The sequence below is a fragment of the Phalacrocorax aristotelis genome, chromosome 7, assembly GCF_949628215.1.
Source record: "Phalacrocorax aristotelis chromosome 7, bGulAri2.1, whole genome shotgun sequence".
Taxonomy (NCBI): Eukaryota; Metazoa; Chordata; class Aves; order Suliformes; family Phalacrocoracidae; genus Phalacrocorax; species Phalacrocorax aristotelis.
This window is the reverse complement of record NC_134282.1, coordinates 35,353,272-35,375,223: the sequence shown is the minus strand read 5'-3', so window position 1 is coordinate 35,375,223 and position 21,952 is coordinate 35,353,272. Positions and strand designations below refer to the sequence as shown.

The following is a 21,952-nucleotide window of genomic DNA, read 5'->3' as shown; positions in this document are numbered from 1 at the left end:
CCCCACTCAACTTGGTGTCATCAGCACACTTCATCAGGCTACACTTGATCCTGTTACCCAGATCACTTATAAAGATATTGAATAACATTGGGCCCAATATTGATCCCTGGGGACTCCACTAGTGACAGGTTGCCACTTGGAGAAGGAGCTATTTACCACCACCCTTTGGGTGCGGCCTGTCAGCCAGATCCCCACCCACTGCACAGACCACTTGTCCAGGCCATAACACATCAATTTCTCCAGGAGGAGACTGTGGGGGACCATATCAAAGGCCTTGGAGAAGTCCAGGTAAACAATGTCCACCACCCACCCCATGTCAACCAGGCAAGTCACTTTGTCATAGAAGGCCACTAGGTTTGTCAAGCACAATCTGCCTTTAGTGAAGCCATGCTGGCTTTTCCCAATCATGTGCTTCATTTGACTTGTGATGGCCCCCAGGAGGATTCGTTCCATAACTTTCCCAGGGACTGAAGTAAGGCTGATGGGCCTATAGTTACCCGGACCCTTCCTCAAGCCTTTATTGTAGATAGGGGTAACATTTGCCTTCCTCCAGTCCTCTGGAACATCCCCCGTTCTCCATGACTTCTCAAAGATTACGGAGAGTGGCCTTGCGATGATGTCAGCCAGCTCTCTCAACACCCTTGGGTGGAGGGCATCAGGGCCCATTGATTTGTAAGGGTCAAGCTCCTGTAGTAAGTCATATACTAACTCTTCCTTCACTGATGGTGGGTCAGTGTTTGGATCAACCGGCAGTTTTGTTCCCAAAGCCTGGGACCCAGCAGTGTTGGCACAGACAGAGGTGAAGAAGGTGTTGAGGACCTCTGCCTTTTCAGCATCGTTGGTAATTGACTCTCCTTTTCCATTTAACAATGGTCCTATGTTTTCCTTTTTTTTTTTTGCTTATGGTTGACATGTCTGAAGAAACCTTTCTTGTTATTTTTCACATCTACAGCTAGTTTCAATTCAAGCTGGGCTTTTGCTTTTCTAACTGCATCTCTGCACACTCTGGCAATGCCCTTGTAGCTCTCGACGGATAATCCTCCACTTCTCATCTCTGGTATGTGCCCTTTTGGATTTGAGTAGACCCAGGAGATCATGATTGAGCCATGGGGGCCTCTTGCTCCACTTACTTCCCTTTCCTTTGTAGGGGATAAATTGGCTTTGTTCTTCCAAGAGAGAGTTCTTGAAGAACTCCCAGCACTCACTAGCTCGTTTGTATTCCATGGAAGCATCCCATCGAATCCCTCTCAACTGAGCCCTGAGTGAACTCAAGTTTGCTGTTCTAAAATCCAGAATCCTTGTCTTAGAGCTGACCTTCAGCACACTCAGCAGGATCCCGAACTCCACAATATTGTGGTCACTGCAACCAAGGCTATCACTAACTGAGATATTACAAAGCACGCTTTCTCAGTTTGTAAATAGCAGGTCCAGCAGTGCCTCATTCCTGTTTGGCACATCTAACATTTGTATCAGGAAACAGTCCTCAATACATTCCAGAAACTTGGTGGATGACATGCGAGCTGCTGTATTGTTCTTCCAGCAGATGTCTGGGTAGTTGAAGTCACCCACCAGGACCAGGTTCTGTTGGCCAGAAGCTTGCTTCAGTGCCCCAAATATCGCTTTGTCGGCTTTGTCATCGTGGTTAGGAGGTCAATAGCAGATGCCCACTGTGAGGTCCTGCTTGGAGATGACTTTAACCCTGAGGCATTCGATAGAGCAGTTGCAATCACCATAGTTGACTTTGATACATTCAAGGTGTTCCTTGATGTAGAGTGCAACTCCTCCACATCTTCTACCTTGCCTGTCCTTACGAAAGAGCCTGCAACCGTCCATTGTGATCCCCCAGTCTTCAGTTGTCCCACCATGTTTCAGTTACTCCTATGATGTCATACCCTTCTGAGTGGGCACAGAGCTCCAGTTCCTCCTGTTTGTTACCTAGACTGCGTGCATTTGTATACATACACTTGAGGTGATTCCTCTTCTGTTTCACCTCTTGGGAGACAGCTAAGGAACCTTTATCACCACAGTGCTTGGCCTGACTTACTCCCCCGTTGGACGTGCTGGTGTGAGTGTTTTCACAATGGATCCCACCCCCCAAGTCCTTCAGTTTAAAGCCTGCCTCACCAAATTAGCCAGCCTACTGCTGAAGATTCCCTTACCCCTTTTGGACAGATGGATTCCATCCCTCCCTAGCATGTTGTCATCATTGAAGAACACCCCATTGTCATAAAAGCCAAACACCTCATGGTGGCACCAGCCACGTAGCCAGGAGTTGACACACATTATGCACCTGTTTCTGGCTGCTCCCTTCCCTCGAACTGGCAAAATGGAAGAGATCACCTGGGCGCCATTGTTTTTCACTTGCTCCACCCAGGGCTCGAAAGCCTTCCTTGATTTTACCCAGGTAACAGCTCTCAGTGTCATTCATGCCTATATGAAACAGTAACAGCAGATAGTAGTCTGTTTTACTGATGAATTGTGGAATCCTCTCAGCAACGTCTCAGACCTTGGCTCCTGGAAGGCAGCATACCTCTCGTGACTCCTTGTCAGGTCAGCAGATGGGTGCGACTGAGTGTGACTGTTTTAATTTGTTATTAAAACACTGGCCTTGACCGTTATAAATTATTTAGGTCTTGCATGGAAGCCATTACTGTACTTGGCTACCACCTCATGGAGACAACTAGCAATTATACCTCCTCCTCTGAGAGGTTTTTTATGGAGGAAATACAGAACGGCACCTCAGCTACCATCTTATATAATGTCTCCTCCTTCATTACAACAACTTTTCAGTATCTTGAACATCCTTGGGTAGTTAAGATACATTTGGTGGTATTGCTTTGGCAGACGGTGTCAGTTCTGTCTAAGATTAATAAGCAAGTTAAGAATATAATCCAGAGATCTGCCCCAAGGCTCGGTAGCTATGCGCGGCAGGGTATGTGGGATAGTATGGGCAAATGCCTAAGATGGTGGGCACCCCCATGATGTGGGACTTTACCCCTGAACAAGTGCAGAATCCTGAAAAATTAGTAGAATATTTGGAGGAAGTATGTTGTCACCCTGGCAATTGCAGAGAGATACAAGTCACTGCAATGTGCTGGGGCCTGGCTCATGCCTATCGAGCCCTACTTACCACTATTCAGTACCCCCAAGGGGAAGAGAAGGTCTCTGGATCTAAAAAGACAAAGACAAAAAGCAACAAGCACTGCAGCCACCCAAACCCCCACGACAGACACTGCAGCTACTCAAACCCCAGTGACAAGCATTGCGGGTAAACCAGAGGACCAACCCGTGCCAGTATCAGTCGCCCCTATACTCAAGAAGAAATCTTGGAAGAGAAAGTCAACTCGTTTAGAAAGAGATTATGAGGAACCAGGGCCATCACAAGAAGAGGAGGAGGAAGAGGAAGAATGTGTACAAGAAACGAAACTACCCGATCCCTATCCTTGAGTGAGTTGCGGGATATACGGAAAGATTTTGGCCATCATTCAGGTGAGCACCTTATCACCTGGCTGCTCCGATGCTGGGATAATGGGGACAGTAGTCTGGAATTAGAGGGGATGGAAGCCAAACAACTGGGATCCCTCTTTAGGGAAGGGGGCATTGATATAGCAATTGGAAAAGGGACACAAGCCCTCAGCCTCTGGAGGCAACTCCTGTCAGGTGTGAGAGAAAGGTACCCCTTCAAAGAAGATCTTGTATTTCACCTAGGAAAATGGATGACCATGGAGAAAGGCATCCAGTATCTAAGGGAATTAGCCGTGCTTGAGGTGATTTATGGTGACCTGGACGATCAACGGTCATCCAAAGATCCAGATGAAGTCGAGTGCACACAACCATGTGGCAGAAGTTTGTACAGAGCGCGCCATCTTCGCATGCAAACTCATTGGCAGTGATGTCCTGGAAAGATGACGAGACACCAATGGTGGCGGAGTTGATTGATAAACTCTGGGAGTATGAAGCAAATATCTCTTCCTTGCTCATCTCTGCTGTTGAGAAACTGTCCCGAGAGGTCCAGCAATTCAAAGATAGGTCCTACTCCCCACCAGTACAGACCACTATCTCAGCCATTAGGAGTAAGCATCCCTTTGCTCAAGAGAAAAGATACACACGACAGGGCACCCTATGGTTTTACCTGTGTGACTATGGAGAGGACATGAAGAAGTGGGATGGAAAACCTACCTCGACCCTAGAGGCACGGGTACGTGAGCTGCAAGGAAGAACAGTCACTCAGGGGAGTTTCTCCAGGACAGCTGCTGCTCCAGTTTCCAGTAAGCAATTCCCCAGACAGAGGAGCAGAAGTGCTGATTTTCTGTCTGATCTTAATAGAGACACTTGTGATTCGTATTTAGAGGAAGTGAGTGATGAATACTATGATCAGGACTACAGGGGCCCTGCCTCCAGCCAGGTGGAGGAAAGGGATAACCGGGCTTACTGGACTGTGTGGATCCGATGGCCTGGCACGTCCGACCCACAGGAGTATAAAGCTTTAGTGGACACTGGTGCACAGTGCACCCTAATGCCATCAAACCATACAGGGGCAGAACCCATCAGCATTGCTGGAGTGACAGGGGGATCCCAAGAGCTAACTGTATTGGAGGCTGAAGTGAGCCTAACCAGGAACGAGTGGCAAAAGCACCCCATTGTGACTGGCCCAGAGGCTCCGTGCATCCTTGGCATAGACTACCTCAGGAGAGGGTATTTCAAGGACCCAAAAGGTTACAGGTGGGCTTTTGGTTTAGCTGCCCTGGAGATGGAGGAAATGAAACAGCTGTCTACCTTGCCTGGCCTCTCGAAGGATCTTTCTGTTTTGGGGTTGCTGAAGGTCAAAGAACAACAGGTGCCGATCGCCACCTCAACAGTGCACCGGTGGCACTATCACACCAACTGAGACTCCCTGATTCCCACCCATGAGCTCATTCGTTGACTGGAGAGCCAAGGAGTCATCAGTAAGACCCACTTACTGGCCATATAGCCAATGCAGAAGTCTAATGGAGAGTGCAGGTTAACAGTAAACTATCATGGCCTGAACAAAGTCACTCCACCGTTGAGTGCTGCTGTGCCAGACATGCTAGAACTTCAATATGAACTGAGACAAAGGCAGCCAAGTGGTATGCCACAATTGATATCACTAATGCATTCTTCTCAATCCCTCTGGCAGCAGAGTGCAGGCCACAGTTTGCTTTCACCTGGAGGGGTGTCCAGTACACTTGGAATCGACTGCCCCAGGGGTGGAAACACAGTCGTACCATTTGCCGTGGACTGATCCATGATGCTTTGGAACAGGTGGAGCTCCCAAACACCTACAATACACTGATGACATCATTGTGTGGGGCAACACAGCAGAAGTAGCTTTTGAGAAAGGGAAGAAAATAGTCCAAATCCTTCTGAAAGCTGGTTTTGCCATAGAACAAAGTTAAGGGACCTGCAGAAGAGATCCAGTTCTTAGAAATAAAATGGCAAGATGGACATTGTCAGATTCCAATGGATGTGATGAATAAAATAGCAGCCATGTCTCCACCAACTAGCAAAAGGAAACACAAGCATTTTGGGGCATTGCGGGTTTTTGGAGAATGCATATTCCAGATTACAGTCTGGTCATAAGCCCTCTCTATCAAGTCACCTGGAAGAAGAATGATTTCAAATGGGACCCTGAGCAACGACAAGCCTTTGAACAGATTAAACAGGAAATAGTTCATGCAGTAGCCCTTGGGCCAGTCCAGGCAGGGCAAGGTATAAAGAATGTGCTTTACACCACAGCCAGGGAGAATGGCCCTACCTGGAGCCTCTGGCAGAAAGCGCCAGGGGAGAACCAAGGTTGACCCCTAGAGTTTTGGAGTCAGGGATACAGAGGGTCCAAAGCCCACTATACTCCAACTGAAAAGGAGATATTGGCAGCCTATGACGGGGTTCGAGCTGCTTCAGAAGTGGTTGGTACTGAGGCACAGCTGCTCCTGGCACCCCGACTGCCAGTGCTGGGCTGGATGTTCAAAGGAAACATCCCCTCTACGCACCATGCAAGTGATGCTACATGGAGTAAATGGGTTGCACTGATCACCCAGCGGGCTCGAGTAGGAAACCCCAGTCACCCAGGAACCTTGGAATTGATTGTGGACTGGCCAGAAGGCAAAGATTTTGAAATACCACCAGAGGAGGAGGTGACACGTGCTGAAGAAGCCCCACTGTACAACAAACTGTCAGAAGATGAAAAGCAGCGTGCCCTGTTCACTGATGGGTCCTGTCACCTTGTGGGAAAGCACCGGAGATGGAAAGCTGCTGTATGGAGTCCTACACGACAAGTCACAGAAACTGCTGAAGGAGAAGGTGAATTGAGCCAGTTTGCAGAGGTAAAGGCCACCCAGCTGGCCTTGGACATTGCTGAATGGGAAAAGTGGCCAGTGTTCTATCTCTATACTGACTCCTGGATGGTGGCAAATGCCCTGTGGGGGTGGTTACAGCAATGGAAGCAAAACAACTGGCAGCACAGAGGTAAAACCATCTGGGCTGCCACATTGTGGCAAGATATTGCTGCCCAGGTAGAGAACCTGGTTGTGAAAGTACGTCATGTGGATACTCACGTCCCCACGAGTCGGGCCACTGAAGAACATCGGAGCAACCATCAGGTAGATCAGGCTGCCAAGATTGAAGTGGCTGAGGTGGATCTGGACTGGCAACATAAAGGTGAATTAATTCTAGCTCGGTGGGTCCATAACACCTCAGGCCATCAAGGGAGGGATGCAACATACAGATGTGCTCGTGATCAAGGGGTAGACTTGACTATGGACGCTATTGCACAGGTCATCCATGAATGTGAAACATGTGCTGCAGTCAAGCAAGCAAAGTGGGTAAAGCCTCTGTGGTACGGGGGACAATGGCTGAAATATAAATATGGGGAGGCCTGGCAAATTGACTATATCACACTCCCACAAACCCGCCAAGGCAAGCGCCATGTGCTTGCAATGGTGGAAGCAACGACCAGCTGGCTGGAAACATATCCCATGCCCCACGCCACTGTCCAGAACACTATCCTGGGTCTCGAAAAACAAGTCCTGTGGTGACATGGCACCCCAGAGAGAATTGAGTCAGACAATGGGACTCATTTCCAAAACAAGCTCATTGCAACTTGGGCCAAAGAGCACGGCATTGGGTGGGTGTATCATATCGCCTATCATGCACCAGCCCCTGGGAAAATTGAAAGATACAATGGACTTAAAAACTACACTGAGAGCAATCAGGGGTGGAACATTCAAGCACTGGGATACACATTTAGCAAAGGCCACCTGGTTAGTCAACGCTAGGGGATCTGTCAAGCGAGCTGGCCCTGCCCAGTCAGAAATCCTACATACTGTGGAAGGGGACAGAGTCTCTGTAGTGCACATTAAAAATATGCTGGCAAAAACAGTTTGGGTTCTTCCTGCCTCAGGCAAAGGCAAACCCATTTGTGGGATTGCCTTTGCTCAAGCACCTGGGTGCACTTGGTGGGTGATGCAGGAGGATGGAGGAGTCCAGTGTGTGCCTCAAGGGGATTTGATTTGGGGTGAAAACAGTCAATGAACTGAATCGTATGCTGTTAGTTGCTATATAATGTTGTGTGTCATCACTACTATGGTTGCTATATGCCATATCAATGGTATCATGGTGGGAATATCCCAAATTAATTTAAAAAATGAACTTTCCATTGAACAAACCAAAGGGCAGTGGTGATAGAACAAGGACTAACAGTGCAGTGGTGATGAAACGAGGACTGACTTCAGCGTGCAACAATCCAACACCACACACAGCACCTCTCTGAAAGAATCGTACGATAGATGGAACCCAAAGTCATGGACTAAATGAACTCAATGGACATTTCACGGACATTTTACAGGCATGGTCCTAGACTAGGGGAATGGTAAATGAAATCTGTATATTCTGTTAAAAGATGAGAAGGCAGGTAGGGGTTATTGAAATTGTATTGGGTAGTATGGGACTCGAGCATGATGTAGGTTTTATGGAATAACAGCTGGATACTGTCATGGTTTTCGCTGGGATAGAGTTAATTATCTTCACTGCAGCTGGCCCAGTGCTGTGCTTTGGATTTAGTATGAAAACAATGTTGAGGTGACACACATGTTTTGGTTGTTGCTGGGTAGTGCTTGTACTAGTCCAGGACATTTCTAGCTTCCCATGCTCTGCCGGGTGCACAAGAAGCCGGGAGGGGAGGGGGCACATCTAAGAGAGCAGATTCAAACTGACCAAAGCGATATTCCATATCATGTAACGTCATGCCCAGTATGTTAACTGGGAGGAGCTGGCTGGGGGAGGAGGGTAACAATCGTGGCTCGGGGATGGGCAGCATCAGTTGGCAGGTGGTGAGTGGTTTTATCATTCGTGTTTCTGGTTTTTTTTTCCTTTTCCATTTTATTATATTATCATTATTGACATTATTATAATAATCATTATTATTAGAATTATTTTATTGTAATTATTAAACTGTGCTTATTTCAACCCACAAGTTCTTTTGCTCTTCCGATTCTCTTCCCCATCCCACAGGGGTGGGGGGAGTGAGCAAGTGGCTGCATGGTGTTTAGTTGCCAACTGAGGCTGAACCACGACACATACCAATCACAAAAGAATATGTTAATAGAGTTTACTTACCGAAGGATTTCTTTCCGAGTGAAGAACGTGCAATCCTGTTACAAAACAAAATGCGTTATTGTACTACAGAAATATTGCAAAGAATTATTTTTCAACCTTTTGGAAGGAAACTCAGATCTGGCAAAAAACATAAAAGACACTGTGTACCATCTGCTTTTGACTCCGAAAGCAATATACGGTATAAAATAACTGATATATCCTAAGGACAGGGCTCTCAGTTAAAAAAAAAAAAAAAAAAAAAAAAAGATTGTTTATGTGAAACTTGAGGAAAAAAAAAACAAACCACCACACCAGCTTGCTGAAATACTTCTCCACAGTGGAATGACCAGACCAGAAACAGAACTACATTAAAAAAGGTATAGGCCAAAAACATTCAATAAATGGATCTAGAAAGATATAAATAACAAACAGATGATGAAAACTATCTTCTAACTTGGAGTATTCCTCTATTAGAGACAACTGATTTAACAATAGAAGTCATGTACTTATTTATTAGTTGTTAATAATTACTCTGTACTGCAGTCACTTCAGAGAAAGGCTGCAAACTCCTGTATGTTAGGAACATGGATAAAAGGACAGGCCCTCCAAACAGCAAGCAAACTATTTAGCTTTCCCTGTGTTATCACAGAATTTGAAATAACTTACTAGAATGCAAAGTAGAGCTGGCCGAACACGAAAGAACTTACAGGCATTGGCTTGCTATATGAATGCCTCAGTGGTGGGACCACATTTACATTGCTTTAATTCATTCTTTTTCAACATCTGCATTTCGCTAGAAGAATTCAAACACTTCACAAAAGAACCATAATATAAGCAATGAAATAGTTTGCATTTCATGTATTTCTACATCAGTCACAAAACATGTTACATTTTCAGGTGCTGTGAGAAACCATAATAATCAGTTGATCCATCAATAGAAATATCTCCTAATCCCTACTATCCTGTCTAATATATGTTTAGGGAAAATTCTGCCCTGCATCCAAAATTATGAACTTTGGTGGCAATTAAATATTGGATGATCAGTTTAGAACGTTGTTCAGGCCATAAATTTAGAGAATATGCATCTTCTTGTCTTAGAGCTAGTGGCTGATAAGGGTGTACATATAGGGAACAACCAAACCACAAAATTCTTCCTGATTATCCACCTCTCTCACAGGCCCATGTAATGTGGCAAGGCATTTGCCCAAGAACTCAGCTTTCAGTAGCTTTCCTCCTGTAACATAAACACATTGAAAATAGATCATATTTTTAAATCACCTAGTGACAAGATAACATCATCAGACTTGGAAAGTCATACTTAAGAGTACATACAACTAGTATGACTCCCCAAATCCTGCTCTTCAGTCAACTAGTGAAAAAGCATTTATTTCCTAAGCTAAGAAAAAGTCTGGCTAAATGCCTGCTTCTTCCATGAAAGGGAAAAGCAAATGATCACAGCTAGGTGAAGGAGTCAAACAGCTTGTCTCAGGTATCCAGGTATGCTACCAGTCCTGCATGGTATCAATTATTGAGTTTGCTTGCTCTCCTCCATAGAAAGTGGCAGGAAAAGCAGCTCTTCCTTTAGTGTATTACGTAGCAGAATAGTGTTGCAAGGCACTATAGGAAGCACCTTGTGAGCTGCTGACACTGATGTCACATTGTCTGGAACTGCACAAAGTGAAATAGGAGCCAGCCGGTTAAGTCTTCATTAATTCCAGCACATTCAACACTTACAGTCAAATTGTCACTTAAGGATGCTTCATTTCCTAATGAAAGGCAGGTACAACCTCACAAATAATTGTAATGCCCTCAGCAGCAGTCATCCCATAATTATATAGGCTTGAAAAAACAGCAGACACTGTTACTTAACTAGAAAATTGACAAGAGACTTGATATGCAAATGGAGATAAAGACAAAAAAAGAAAAGTTACCCTTTAGCTTCCAGAAATCATGCAGAAATGCCATTGGAAGACACATTAAGAAGTCATATCATAAATCTTTTTCACTGAAGGGCCACATAATTTTTTTATCTTAGTCACTGCATGTCTTTCACAGACACTATTGTCTGCCTTTTTTTTAAATCAATTTTTTTAACGATATAATCTAAAACACACCAATATTGAAAACCTTTATAACAACGGTAGCTGCCAAGCATCTGCCTGACCACTGCTACTGACTGCAGTATTCCTATGCCAATTACACGGAATTGTGTGTAGGGATGAGGGGTGTCAAAAAAGATTTGCAGTGGTTTGACAGACCACTTGCAGAGATCCTAAAGCTACTCAGAGCACCACAAATTAATTGTGACCTGGCCTATACTTTTGATCCACAGCAAGATCACACACATCATTTAAATGCTTTACCATTAAGAAGCCTGCCTGGTCTCAAATGGCAAATGTAAAAGCCATGGCTCCAAGCTAGCTCTGAAAGGAAAGTCCAGCCATCTCTCTTGCTTAGCTCAGCTTCTTATTTCTGCCTCTTCCTTTATGCAGACTTCACACCCATCAGTAGTATAACTGCAGCAGAGAACTCTGAAGGAAGGAACTAATGTGTTTGGAAAGTAATGTAAATGGACTCATTTCTAGCTTGGATAATTTCCTTATTTCCTTTTACTGGCTTAGAATATAGCATCGGTAGTGCTGGTACAAAAGATGAAGATACAACAAGCATCTGACTGCCTTTTTTCTTTTAAAGCACAGCCCTAAGTTGGATTAAAGTCACAACGGAACAAGGGTCTAAGTAGCATAATTACATTTTATAGTTGCTGGAACTCCAGCAATTTAATTCAAATTTAATTAAAGACTTTTGGCCAAAGAATCACGGAGATGAATCATCCAATTTTCTTCTTGCTACTTCATTCATACAGAAAATACACAATGATGGGCAATAAGTAGTAAACTAACATGCTAAATTAACTCCCTCAAAAAGGAAAGGTGAAGTGGGTTCTGGAAAGAATTTGGCATTTATGCACATGATGACATTAATCTTCCTTCAAGCCAGAGATACAATGGAACACATTTGCTATTATGTGAGCTGTATTTGAACTTACTATGAACACAAAAAGTAACCTGTCTATTCTGTCTGGACACTGCAGCCACTGTGAGTCCTGCTACAAAAGCACAAACTAAATACCGCATAAATATTACCAGAGTTTTCATAATTCTTATCAATTTAAGATTTCTGGCAATAAGTTATCCTGAGAATCGTTGCTTTTATTTCTAATGCTGTACAATGGCCTGAAAAACTTCTGCTAACAGGAGGCCACCCTTGGGGGTTTTAGGTTATTTAGAATAGAGGCTTTTCCTGGAAAGGTCACCTACTCCAGTCCCTGAGAAAATATGTGCTCTTCCTTCCAAGATCAACTGTCCCGCTCAGTCTGTCCTTCTGCCCTTAGTAATCGAGTTAATTAGAAGTCTGATAAAGGATCACTGATGGTTTTTTGGAGGCAAGATACCACTTGAACAAATCTGCAATTATCCACTTAACTCCTTAGTTCTAGCAAAGTGAATAAAATAAAGCAAACAAAATTTCCCACTGATTTCAATGAGATCATTAGCTTGTATAATGGGTCTTGTTTCTCAAATCTGGCATTTAGGTGGTGTACCTGGTTCTTAAAAAATTTTGCAGAGAAGCAAGTCAGATAGCTGATGTATTTAGGTTCCATGGGTGGCTTTGCTCTTGACTGGTAGTGTGACTTTCTGCAAGTCACTCAACATTGCTTCTAAAGTATGGTTAATGGTCTCTGCTCTTAAAATTTACTTTATAAAAGAGCAGAACATACAGACTGCTCAAGTTTTATTCCCTGATTTCCTGTATGAGGTGAATGCAGGTTTAGGACAGAACAGGAAGATGGAAACAGGGTGGTCCACTACCTTTTCCACTAGTCTGTAAGACTTAAGGCAGAACCACTCTAGGAGTTTGCAGTTATGTTTAGTCCTACAGGGATTTGCACAAAAAATAGGAATAGAGATAACTGTACTGAGAATGCCGATACTTTATATATATATACATAAAAAGCGCGCATACTCAGCGTAACATGAGGTATGGCTCCAGAATCAGACTACATATAATTGGTTCTGTTAGATCTATTGCCAATGCAAGAGCGCAGCACGCAGTTTATGAATGGCAGCAGAGCCACTGAATGAAAGATTATCACTTACCACTTTCAGAAACAAATATTGTGCATAAAGCAGTTTTCAAATAAAACTAATTCTGCGTACATAAGCAAAACACTTCTCTACAGAAAACTGCAGAAAGGAACAACAGAATGAAAGAACAGCAATCCTCAACTATGCAAAGCTACTGGGAAATAATACTTTTTAAGCCTATTAAATGCAGATTTCTCCTCTAAGACAATGCATGTAATTCTGCCTTTTATATGTATAGTTTCATAAAGGCAGGTTCATTCTGACCCTGCAACAGCTCCATTGGAAAGTTTTATAAATAAGGAAATAATATATAACAGTCTCAGTAAAAAAAAAAAAAAAAAAATCACTCCAAATTAGAAAAACAGTCTCAAACAAAAGCCAGCAAGCCACAGATAAAGTAAACCAATGACTAGCAGGAATTTTAACATATCCTCAAGGCAAGACAGATTACATCCATATAGCTACCCTACTCTACAGCCTTCAATAAATGAGAAGTACTGAATGTTGCAACATTTTAAATGTTACAATTTTAAAACAAATTATTTCACAGGTTTCATTTTTCATATCATAAATGATGTTTTGTACTGTGCCAGAAATACACAATGTGTGTAAGAACATTTAATCAAAATACCGTAAAAACACCATCCTATGAAGTAATCAAAAAGGTGCCGGATAGCAGCAAATGAATTTTCATCTAAGATCTATTATTAACTCTATTCTGGTAACATTTTACAAATGCAATACTTTTATTCTAATTGCTATACAACTAAGACTGGTATAGAGTTGTGCAAGACTGAGTCACAAGATACATATTTTCATCACTGAAAACTATATATAAAGAGTTACTGGAAGTCAATGAGACTAGCACCATTCAAGTTGCATAGCTGTACAAGTACTTTAGCAAATCTGGATTTAAAGACTAAAAAAAATACTGTCAGAGTAGCGTCTGCATTAATAATAGTATTGGTATATAGACTTTTATCTTAATAAATGCTGGTTGCATCAGAATATCAATGGAGATTTTAACATCCAACCTATCTTTATTTGTAATCATATATATTTTAAAGTACAGCCAGAACAACTAAGACACCCACTGAGTTTCAGGAGGAAAAATCTGCAGCTATGAGAACCAGTTTATATATTTATACTGCAACATGGCAGTAAAAACAGCTAGACATTTGCAAGGACTGAGGAAGAAAAACTGTCAACAACTGTAATTTTGCTCAATCTATATATGCACCAAATGGCAACATGAAACCAGAATCTGACTGAAGGATAATTTCACAAAACCCTTGTTCCATTGTTATGCTACTCAAAATATGCACATGAACAGTAATACTCTGTCAAACTGAAAAGTACTTTTTACAGAAATTCCTGGAGAACCGGTGATGAACACGTTTTGTATTCTTGTAAAGGATTTCATCAGAGGCCCTGATTAAGTCAAGCATAGCTTTTTAAATCAAGAGATAGCTTGATAGCCTAGTTTCACTTCATAAATGGCATTTCTTGACAGATCATGACATAACTTGTTCCATCTGGTTTTGCATAATTCTCATTAAATATTTTTGAATCCCACTTTGACTAGAATTTTAATAAAGGAAAAAAGTTAGTTCTGTAATAGTCAAATTCTTGTGTAAAAGCAGCAAGTCATTATTTCTTATTCCTATCTTTTATTGCAACATTGCCTAGAAGACAGCCAGGATAAACATCAGTTTGTTTTGAGGATGCATTAAATAACGTCAATAATCCCATTAATGAACAAATACAAAAAGAAATGGCTTGCAATAAAACAGTAATATCTGATATAAAATATTTGTGCCCTATATTCTCTAGGTTCTATCTATTAAAAAAAAAAAAAAAGAATCAAGTTCGTATCAAATTCACAGCACTTATTCGAGTAACCCCCGAAAATGCAGTGAGATTGATTGGACAGTGGAGTAGCTTGTCCATACCCCAAGCACAGCTTCTACAGATTTCCTACTCAATACTACTGTTTCTCAGTGAGAAATGCAGTGCACTGAGGCTAACATATCGCTCTGATGTCACTTTATTGTATACCTTTATTTTATATTGCCCCAAGCGACTTTATACAGCATCACTCAAACCCTAAAATTCCTGTTAATTTTCTTATTATGACACTTGACCTCCAAAATCCGTAGGCAACTTTCAAAAGCTTAATTTTAAAATGTTTTTTGATTACAATGAAATACATCTTTCTTGGTGATTAATACTTAACCTTTTCCCTAACCAGACCTTGGTTAGAATTTGCATTTTATGTAAAAACAAACAAAAACCCACAAAAAAAACCCCACAACAGTCAAGCACTCTAAGGGCATAAGAAGCCGGAATCCCCAGTAGTATTCATTTTCATATAAGGCTAACTCTTCAAATGAGGTGAATCTCAATGAGGAAGCCAATGTTTGCGGAAGCCTGATTTACAAAACATTTCACTAAGTTTATGGAAATATAAATAGCTGCCAACTAGAGCATTACCTTAAAAACAGGTGATATGACAAGGCATTAGGAGATTTGCAGCTTTCCAGTCTTGCTTTAGATAATTTGCCTCTACCTGTTCCAAAAAAACCCCAAAGAACAACAAAACCCCCACAAAACTATAAGAGTTTAATACTATCAAGCTTATTATGCATCTGTCTTTAACATTTTCAACTGGCTACTCACCACCAGTCTTAAGAGTATTTAAAACGCTCATCTATTAAAAACCTTGGGGTCCTCTTGTGGGTGACAAGATTTACAATTATTTCATGTAAATGTAAAGGTGCTGCAAAAAAGTGACTCTTTAATATGATAGTTTATATGCAAAAAAGGGCGTTTCAGAAAGTTTTTGACAAATCAAACAAGGTTACTCTACCTCATTAATACTGTATTAATGGTCTGAGATTTATGTATGCTAGGTCTTCAAGCACATGATTTTTCTGCAGTTTAATTTTTACTCCTGAAAACTAAAGCCACTTAACATAGTTTTACCATACTTTAAGCACATTAATTAACTTTCCCATCTCATAGTGCCTCCTATGGAACAAGCATTTAAAATATAATGCATTAACAAAACTCACTACAAAGGTAACATTCAGGTGCTATAAGCTCAGAGCAATTTGTGTCAAAGACAAAAAATGGTCAAAGCTACAACCAGATAATACAACGGCCAGAAATATATTCAAACAAAGAAATTATAAATCTAACCATGAGGGGAGTGAGGTTTTGAACAGTCTTCCAATACGATTGGTGGTGAATTTAAAAAAAATAATCTATTTTACGAAAAGGATTAAGGTGACTCTTTTGCTTCTGTCATACTGATACTACGGATTCTGTAACCCTGGGGTGTTATTGTAAGGAGTACAGTACCAACTCAGACATACAAATTCACAAGAAGTTGCATAGTTCTTGTTTAAAACAGGATTAATCAATGACCCATTTTAAAAGCTATTTATATGTACCAGCTGTACATTGGGGTACAAATAGATGTGCACAACAGTGTTGTAGTGGACCCTGGTACACAGTGTTTTACTTTGGTCCAGCATTCAGAGGACCTGGCAACCCAACTGCTGTTTCAAGAAATGAAAAACCTAAATTTTAAAAGTTATGGAACCATGACTCCATTCTCCCGTTTTCTGTTCTGAAGGAATTCCACAAATGAGAAAAAGGCAGATAAGACAGCAAACTCCAGGTCAAACAGCTGTGTTCATATTACAGCAACTGCATACTCTCCCAGAACAAAGTAGAGAAACAAGAGCTCTCTGTGTGGATGGCTACAGCAGTAACCCCAGGATTTCTAAGTTTAAAAGATCCAAGATGTATGCAATAACTAATGGATCAGAGGCAAATGACCACCAAAATAAGAACTTCATCTGATTGTTCACAGCATGAGGCTAATATTCCTTCCTGACAAATTCTGGAGGTTAGTTATTGTCCTGAAACTTGTTATTTTATCGTACTTACCATATACAACAAGTGTTTTTACTAGTTAAAAATTATCTAGCATATACTAATGAACTACAAGTCCGCCTGTAACAGAGAAATCCCATAGGCTGACTCAATCCACTAGGCCTAACTACTGCCAGGCTTTGAGATCAATTACCCAGCATTATGCAAGGCAAGGGCTGCAAAAGCCATTAGAGAAAGGCGATTTCTACATGAAGAGTAGTGAATTAGGGATGACATTTCAGCTCTTGCATTTGCCAGTTTATGTCAATAAGATAACGTTAATTACATTTGGATTTTGTTTTGTTTCACTGCAGTTGTGTCTGTTCTGTGTTCACTTTTATTGGTAGTAGGAAGACAGGCGCTGGTGCTTTACAGATCCTTGCTTTCCCTCTTGCCTGTTCAGCAGGGGTGTAAAAAAAGCCTTTTTGGATCTTAGACTACTAAGTCTAAGACCACTAACTTAGACTACTATATTACAGTGACAGACTGCTGGTGAGGGCGAGATGTGTGATAAAGTGGAAATTAAAGAAGCTCCATTTTCACATTTCCTACAATGACAAGGAAAATATAGGAATTTAATAACATTTAGTTTATGCCTTATTTTCAGCATGGGATAGCATTTTAAAGTATATATTCCTAGCCTGACTGGAGCTAAATATCTACACCTGTGAAAAGTCCATGTCAGCAGTAATTCCAAAGAAAATTGGTATTTAAAATCATAGTTTCTACTTCAAGTGCTTGGATCAAAGATCCTGAAGGTAAAAATAAAGTTATTTACTTCTGTGTGCACTGGATCTGTCCCTTGGTTATCAGGGGATAAACTAAATGTTAATTTCCTGCACTGTTAATTCTGTCTATGTTTATCACTTCACATAAGAACACAGCAATGCAGCCAGCCCTGTCTGCATCTCATAATAGTCAGCTGCCTCCTCCTTCAGCACACTTCTATTCCATATATTGCCTCACTTTATTTCAGAAACTTTCAAGATGCTCACCGTCCAGATAGCTTCTCACAATCCATTTCAGCAACATTTGCAGTGTGCTGAAACATGACTGAAACAAGGCATTATTAATTTTTACCGTATTGGAAATTCAGTTGATGCAATGTGAGGTAAATAAAGTACCACCAATAAGCTATCCCTGGACATAAAATACATATTTTGTGCAATGTGTATATTATGCATAATATATGCACAACAAATGCAAGGTGTGGATGCAAGCATAAGAATACTTATTCTGAAATTACACTAAGCATATTTCTGACTTGGCCTTACCTAATTTCACTTCTCCTAAGGATTTTTGTTGTTGTTGCTTTTCCCCTCCATTAGGCAAAAGTATCAGGGAAAGAAAAAGATGTTATTGCTACACTTCCTTCTTTATAAGACACTCAGTAGAAAGATTCTACTAATAACTCCCATTGTCAAGCTAGTCACCATCTTCACCCTGCTTCCTAGCCCAGCCACTGAGAATTTGACTCTTTTCCTTGTATACAGAGATGGGAATTAAACTGAATATATTCAACAACCCGTCCTTTCAGTACTACACCAATTCCTGGGAAGGACCAGCAGAAGATATACATGCAGGCTACAAATAAAAGTATTCAGTTACATTTGGGAAAAACAACTAACAAACAAACAAAAAACCCCAACCAAAACCCACAAACATATTAAGATTATCCCTTTCTTTCCCCTAATGCAAACTAAGATATCTTACCTGGTAGGCATCTAGCTGTTCATCAGTAAATATCGTTTGCTTATTACCCATCTTAAATGAGGAATTCTTCCTCTACGCAAATGCATCCCATTAGAAGTAGCTGGATTCCTCTGTATTGTCGGCATTTAGAGCACGTATACTCCGTGTATGTGCTGAAAAAAATCCCAACGCCTGCATTGAACTGGCTTTGACTGAACTTGCCCAATGAGGAAGGACGCGGTATTGGGAAATCTTTGCAAAGGCTTGGCTGGAGTGTGCCGGGAAGGAAAGCGTTAAAATCACAGGCAGGTGTTGCCCCAAAACAGCGATGCCATTCTCCCCGTTTCAGATGCTTTTCTAAAAGGCATACAGAGCTTTTACAACGCACAACCCGAGCAGCCAGCACCAGAAGCCACCGGCTCTCTGCCGCCCCGGTGCCTCCCTCGTTCCCTCACGACTTCAGGGCGCTCCTGGCTCGGCACCCTCACGTTTCAGGGCAGCTTTGCGTCACCCGATGGCGCTCGGCGGCGCAGCCGTACCGCACCCACACCCCGCGAGCGCACCCAGTAACCAGGAAACGGCTTAGCAGAGTAAGCGTTTCTGCAGCTGGTCTCCCCACAGGAAAAAGGGCGTCCTAGGCGGTGCTTGGATCTGACCTGTACCATGCGGCCAAGGTTAGATACCGCTGGACGGTCGGGAGGCTCAGCGAGTCCCACATCACCGCCGGGCGCCGCGGGGGCTCCACAGCACATGCTTACGGGTACGCTGTGGCTGGAACCAGCCCTGGCTACCAAGGGTGCGAGTTCACTACCGGGGTCCCAAACTCCCAGGCATACCAGTGAGTGCGTAATCCCTTCTCAAATTACGCGCAAATCGGGTGGATTAAAGTAGTTTAAACAGACGTTAATCTGATTCCTTCGGCTCAAGCAAGCACAGCTGGGGAGAAAAGTTACCACAGCGTAAAGGTACAAAGTACCAGTAGAGGGCTCACTGGGGGTGTTAAAGTCATACAATCTTATTTCCGTATTTGCGGGAAAATAAAAAAATAAAAAAGCATGTACGAGATGGAGACGGACAAAATGAATACTCAGACAAAATCATGTTATCTAACATCTGCAGAGGGATAAGCTCTTATAACAACAGTAGGAGAAGGCTGAGTGAGAAAGGATGGGAACAGGGAGGGAGCACCTGCTACGAGTAAGTTTCTTTGGACCACTCACTTCCCATTTGTGCACACAGGAACGGAGAGGTTTATAAATATTTAATAAGATTCCTACCTTCTTTACCTACAGCTCTGCCAGTGGTCATTATTTCCTCAGCAGATTAGCATTATCTTATTAGAATTATCTTATGCTTTTTCCTACACCTTCTCATGATCCTGACCTGATGGCAGCGTTGGGTAATAGGAGTTCAGTTTACCTTGGCATATAACAAAGAACAAACATTTAATAACACTGAAAGTAAATGTATTGTATACATAGTAAAAATAGCCGATGAAGTGTGTTGGATATGTAGTAAAAAGATTTTATGAAGTGCTGAACCGTAGACTGCTCTAGGAGATTACTTATTTAGATTCTAACATTTAGAAATGCAGATCTGCTGAATTGCAAACCAGCACTGCCTTGAGCTACGAAACCAAAAGATATTACTATATATACAAAATAAATGGCTTGGTATGACAATGCATTCAACAAGGCTTACTAGTGATAAGCAATTGTCAGAATTTTAACAGTGAAAGAAATGGATTCTACCGATATGTTGACCTTAGACTCAATATTCTATACCAGAACATATTGCAGCACAGTTTCAAAATAAGAAGGAAGAAGCTATAATATTAAGGAAAATACAAACTCTGAATGACCTACCATGAGATCAAGAGTGCAGCAAATATCAGACAGTTGAACTGACTGACTGTAACATGGCTAAACTGACCTCTTTTTCTAGCCATTACTGTTATGGGGGTTTTTTACTCTCCCCAAGGTACAGTGGCATCGGATTCCTGTTATGTTCAAAAAGATTCTCGGCAAGCAAGTCAGAACATAAGAAAAAACCCCAAACCTGCAAAATACAGTATTTCTGCAGCTGTTCTCACTTAGACCAGACCAATACATAGTCAAGTGACTTGACTATGGCACTCCTTTCACAGCCACACAATTCAAGCTGCCTGTCTTTGCATATCAGATTAAATATAAATGGCCAAATTATCTTTAATGTCATTATACAGAACCAAATTGACACAAGGGGTGCATTGGCCTGCTTATCTTTTAATCTTGTGATTCTGTATACTTAACAGTATTACTACAGTGAAAAGACTGATATCTTATATCTTCATTTTTTTACCTGCTTTTATATTCCTGGCTGTTTGGTCCCACTGTATCCTACATGACACACATACCAGCTAGTCTCTATCTTTAGAATCAAAATAACAACATCGAAAAGCATAAGGGTTAAATGCAAAGCACCAGCTAGGTAAGACTTACTTCTTGTTACAAAGTAGGCCAGAAGTGGCATTCCTGAGGTTCATAGACATATTCCTACTTACGCCTTTGGGCCTGGCTTTTCACTCTGCCTCCTCAGCTTTTCTCTCACATATCAGAAATGCTTTGGTTTCATGCTAATGTAGACAAATTATGTAGGGAAACTGGTATGGCCGAAAGAGTTGATTGCTTTAGGAGAGTTAGAAAGTATTGCTTTAAAAGGAAGACTCAACAGACCAAGGGAACAGCACCCACTGAGTGTATGGAGAGAATATAAACTGTTTCTTTAATTCTTCTTTCCACACTCTGAAGAGTTCTTTTCAATTATTAAATAAAATTAAAATGCACAGACTGTTAAAAAGATGATTCAAACACTGGCTGTTGAGGGTTCCACTACACTAGCTGGTTCTTCTCAAGCATGCTGTAGTGGTACCTATATTTCACTGCGTAATTACCTTGCTATAATAACTGGGTAAAATGTAAAGACAATATAATGCACCAACTTTTTTTGACTCCTATCTATTTATATGTGTCAAAGATCAAAGAGTTTTCCAGTTTGCTCTTTTTCACCTCTTCTATCTGTTTGTATTTATCAAAGATTAGTTTAATTAGCCAGTTGGGTGTTAAGCAATACTTACTCCCAACATGTTACTGCAACAAATCAATACTTTTCTATGTACACAGCAAGATCTGACCTTAACATTATCAGTACCAGCCTTTCACCACACTTTACTATATTTCAATTTCTCTTCAGTGTTTGCCAAAGCAAGTGATTTTAAGCTATTTAGCAACACATAGCATATACCTTGCCATTAGTTGCAAACAAAGTTTATTACATAGTATAACTATATACACAATAGTCTTGACATCACACTGGCCATTATACCAGAGAACATGGTTAAGTAGCCACTGTTCATCTGCTTAAGAAGGTTAATTCATGGAGCAGAAAATCAACTATGTACATCAGATTTAGTATTTTATGGCAAGATGGCTGTCAGCTGCAGTAGCTTAACACCCACCTAAGGCTTCAATCTGACCCCAGCTGCAGGTACATGCTCCCACAGCCAGAGCTCAGGGAGT

The 21,952-nt window shown here is 41.6% G+C and overlaps 1 protein-coding gene across 8 annotated transcripts in view; it reads right to left on the bottom strand.

Moving 5' to 3' along the window:
- Positions 1-19,012, bottom strand: part of CIB2 (calcium and integrin binding family member 2) — a 57,415-nt gene extending 38,403 nt beyond the window's left edge. For 2 of the 8 annotated variants that reach the window (XR_012661658.1, XM_075100006.1), the window contains exons 1-3: positions 18,417-18,904; positions 8,635-8,669; positions 6,576-6,664 (exon numbers count right to left, since the gene is read on the bottom strand). Coding sequence is in view for 1 of the 8 variants with exons in the window: in XM_075100005.1 (XP_074956106.1) it covers positions 8,635-8,669; positions 18,417-18,467 (86 nt within the window). In the remaining 7 variants the exon portion in view is untranslated. Of the gene's footprint in view, positions 1-6,575; positions 6,665-8,634; positions 8,670-18,416 lie in introns of all 8 variants that reach the window. The other 6 variants (XR_012661656.1, XM_075100007.1, XR_012661657.1 and 3 more) reach the window with 6 other exon arrangements.
- Positions 19,013-21,952: the final 2,940 nt, after the last annotated feature.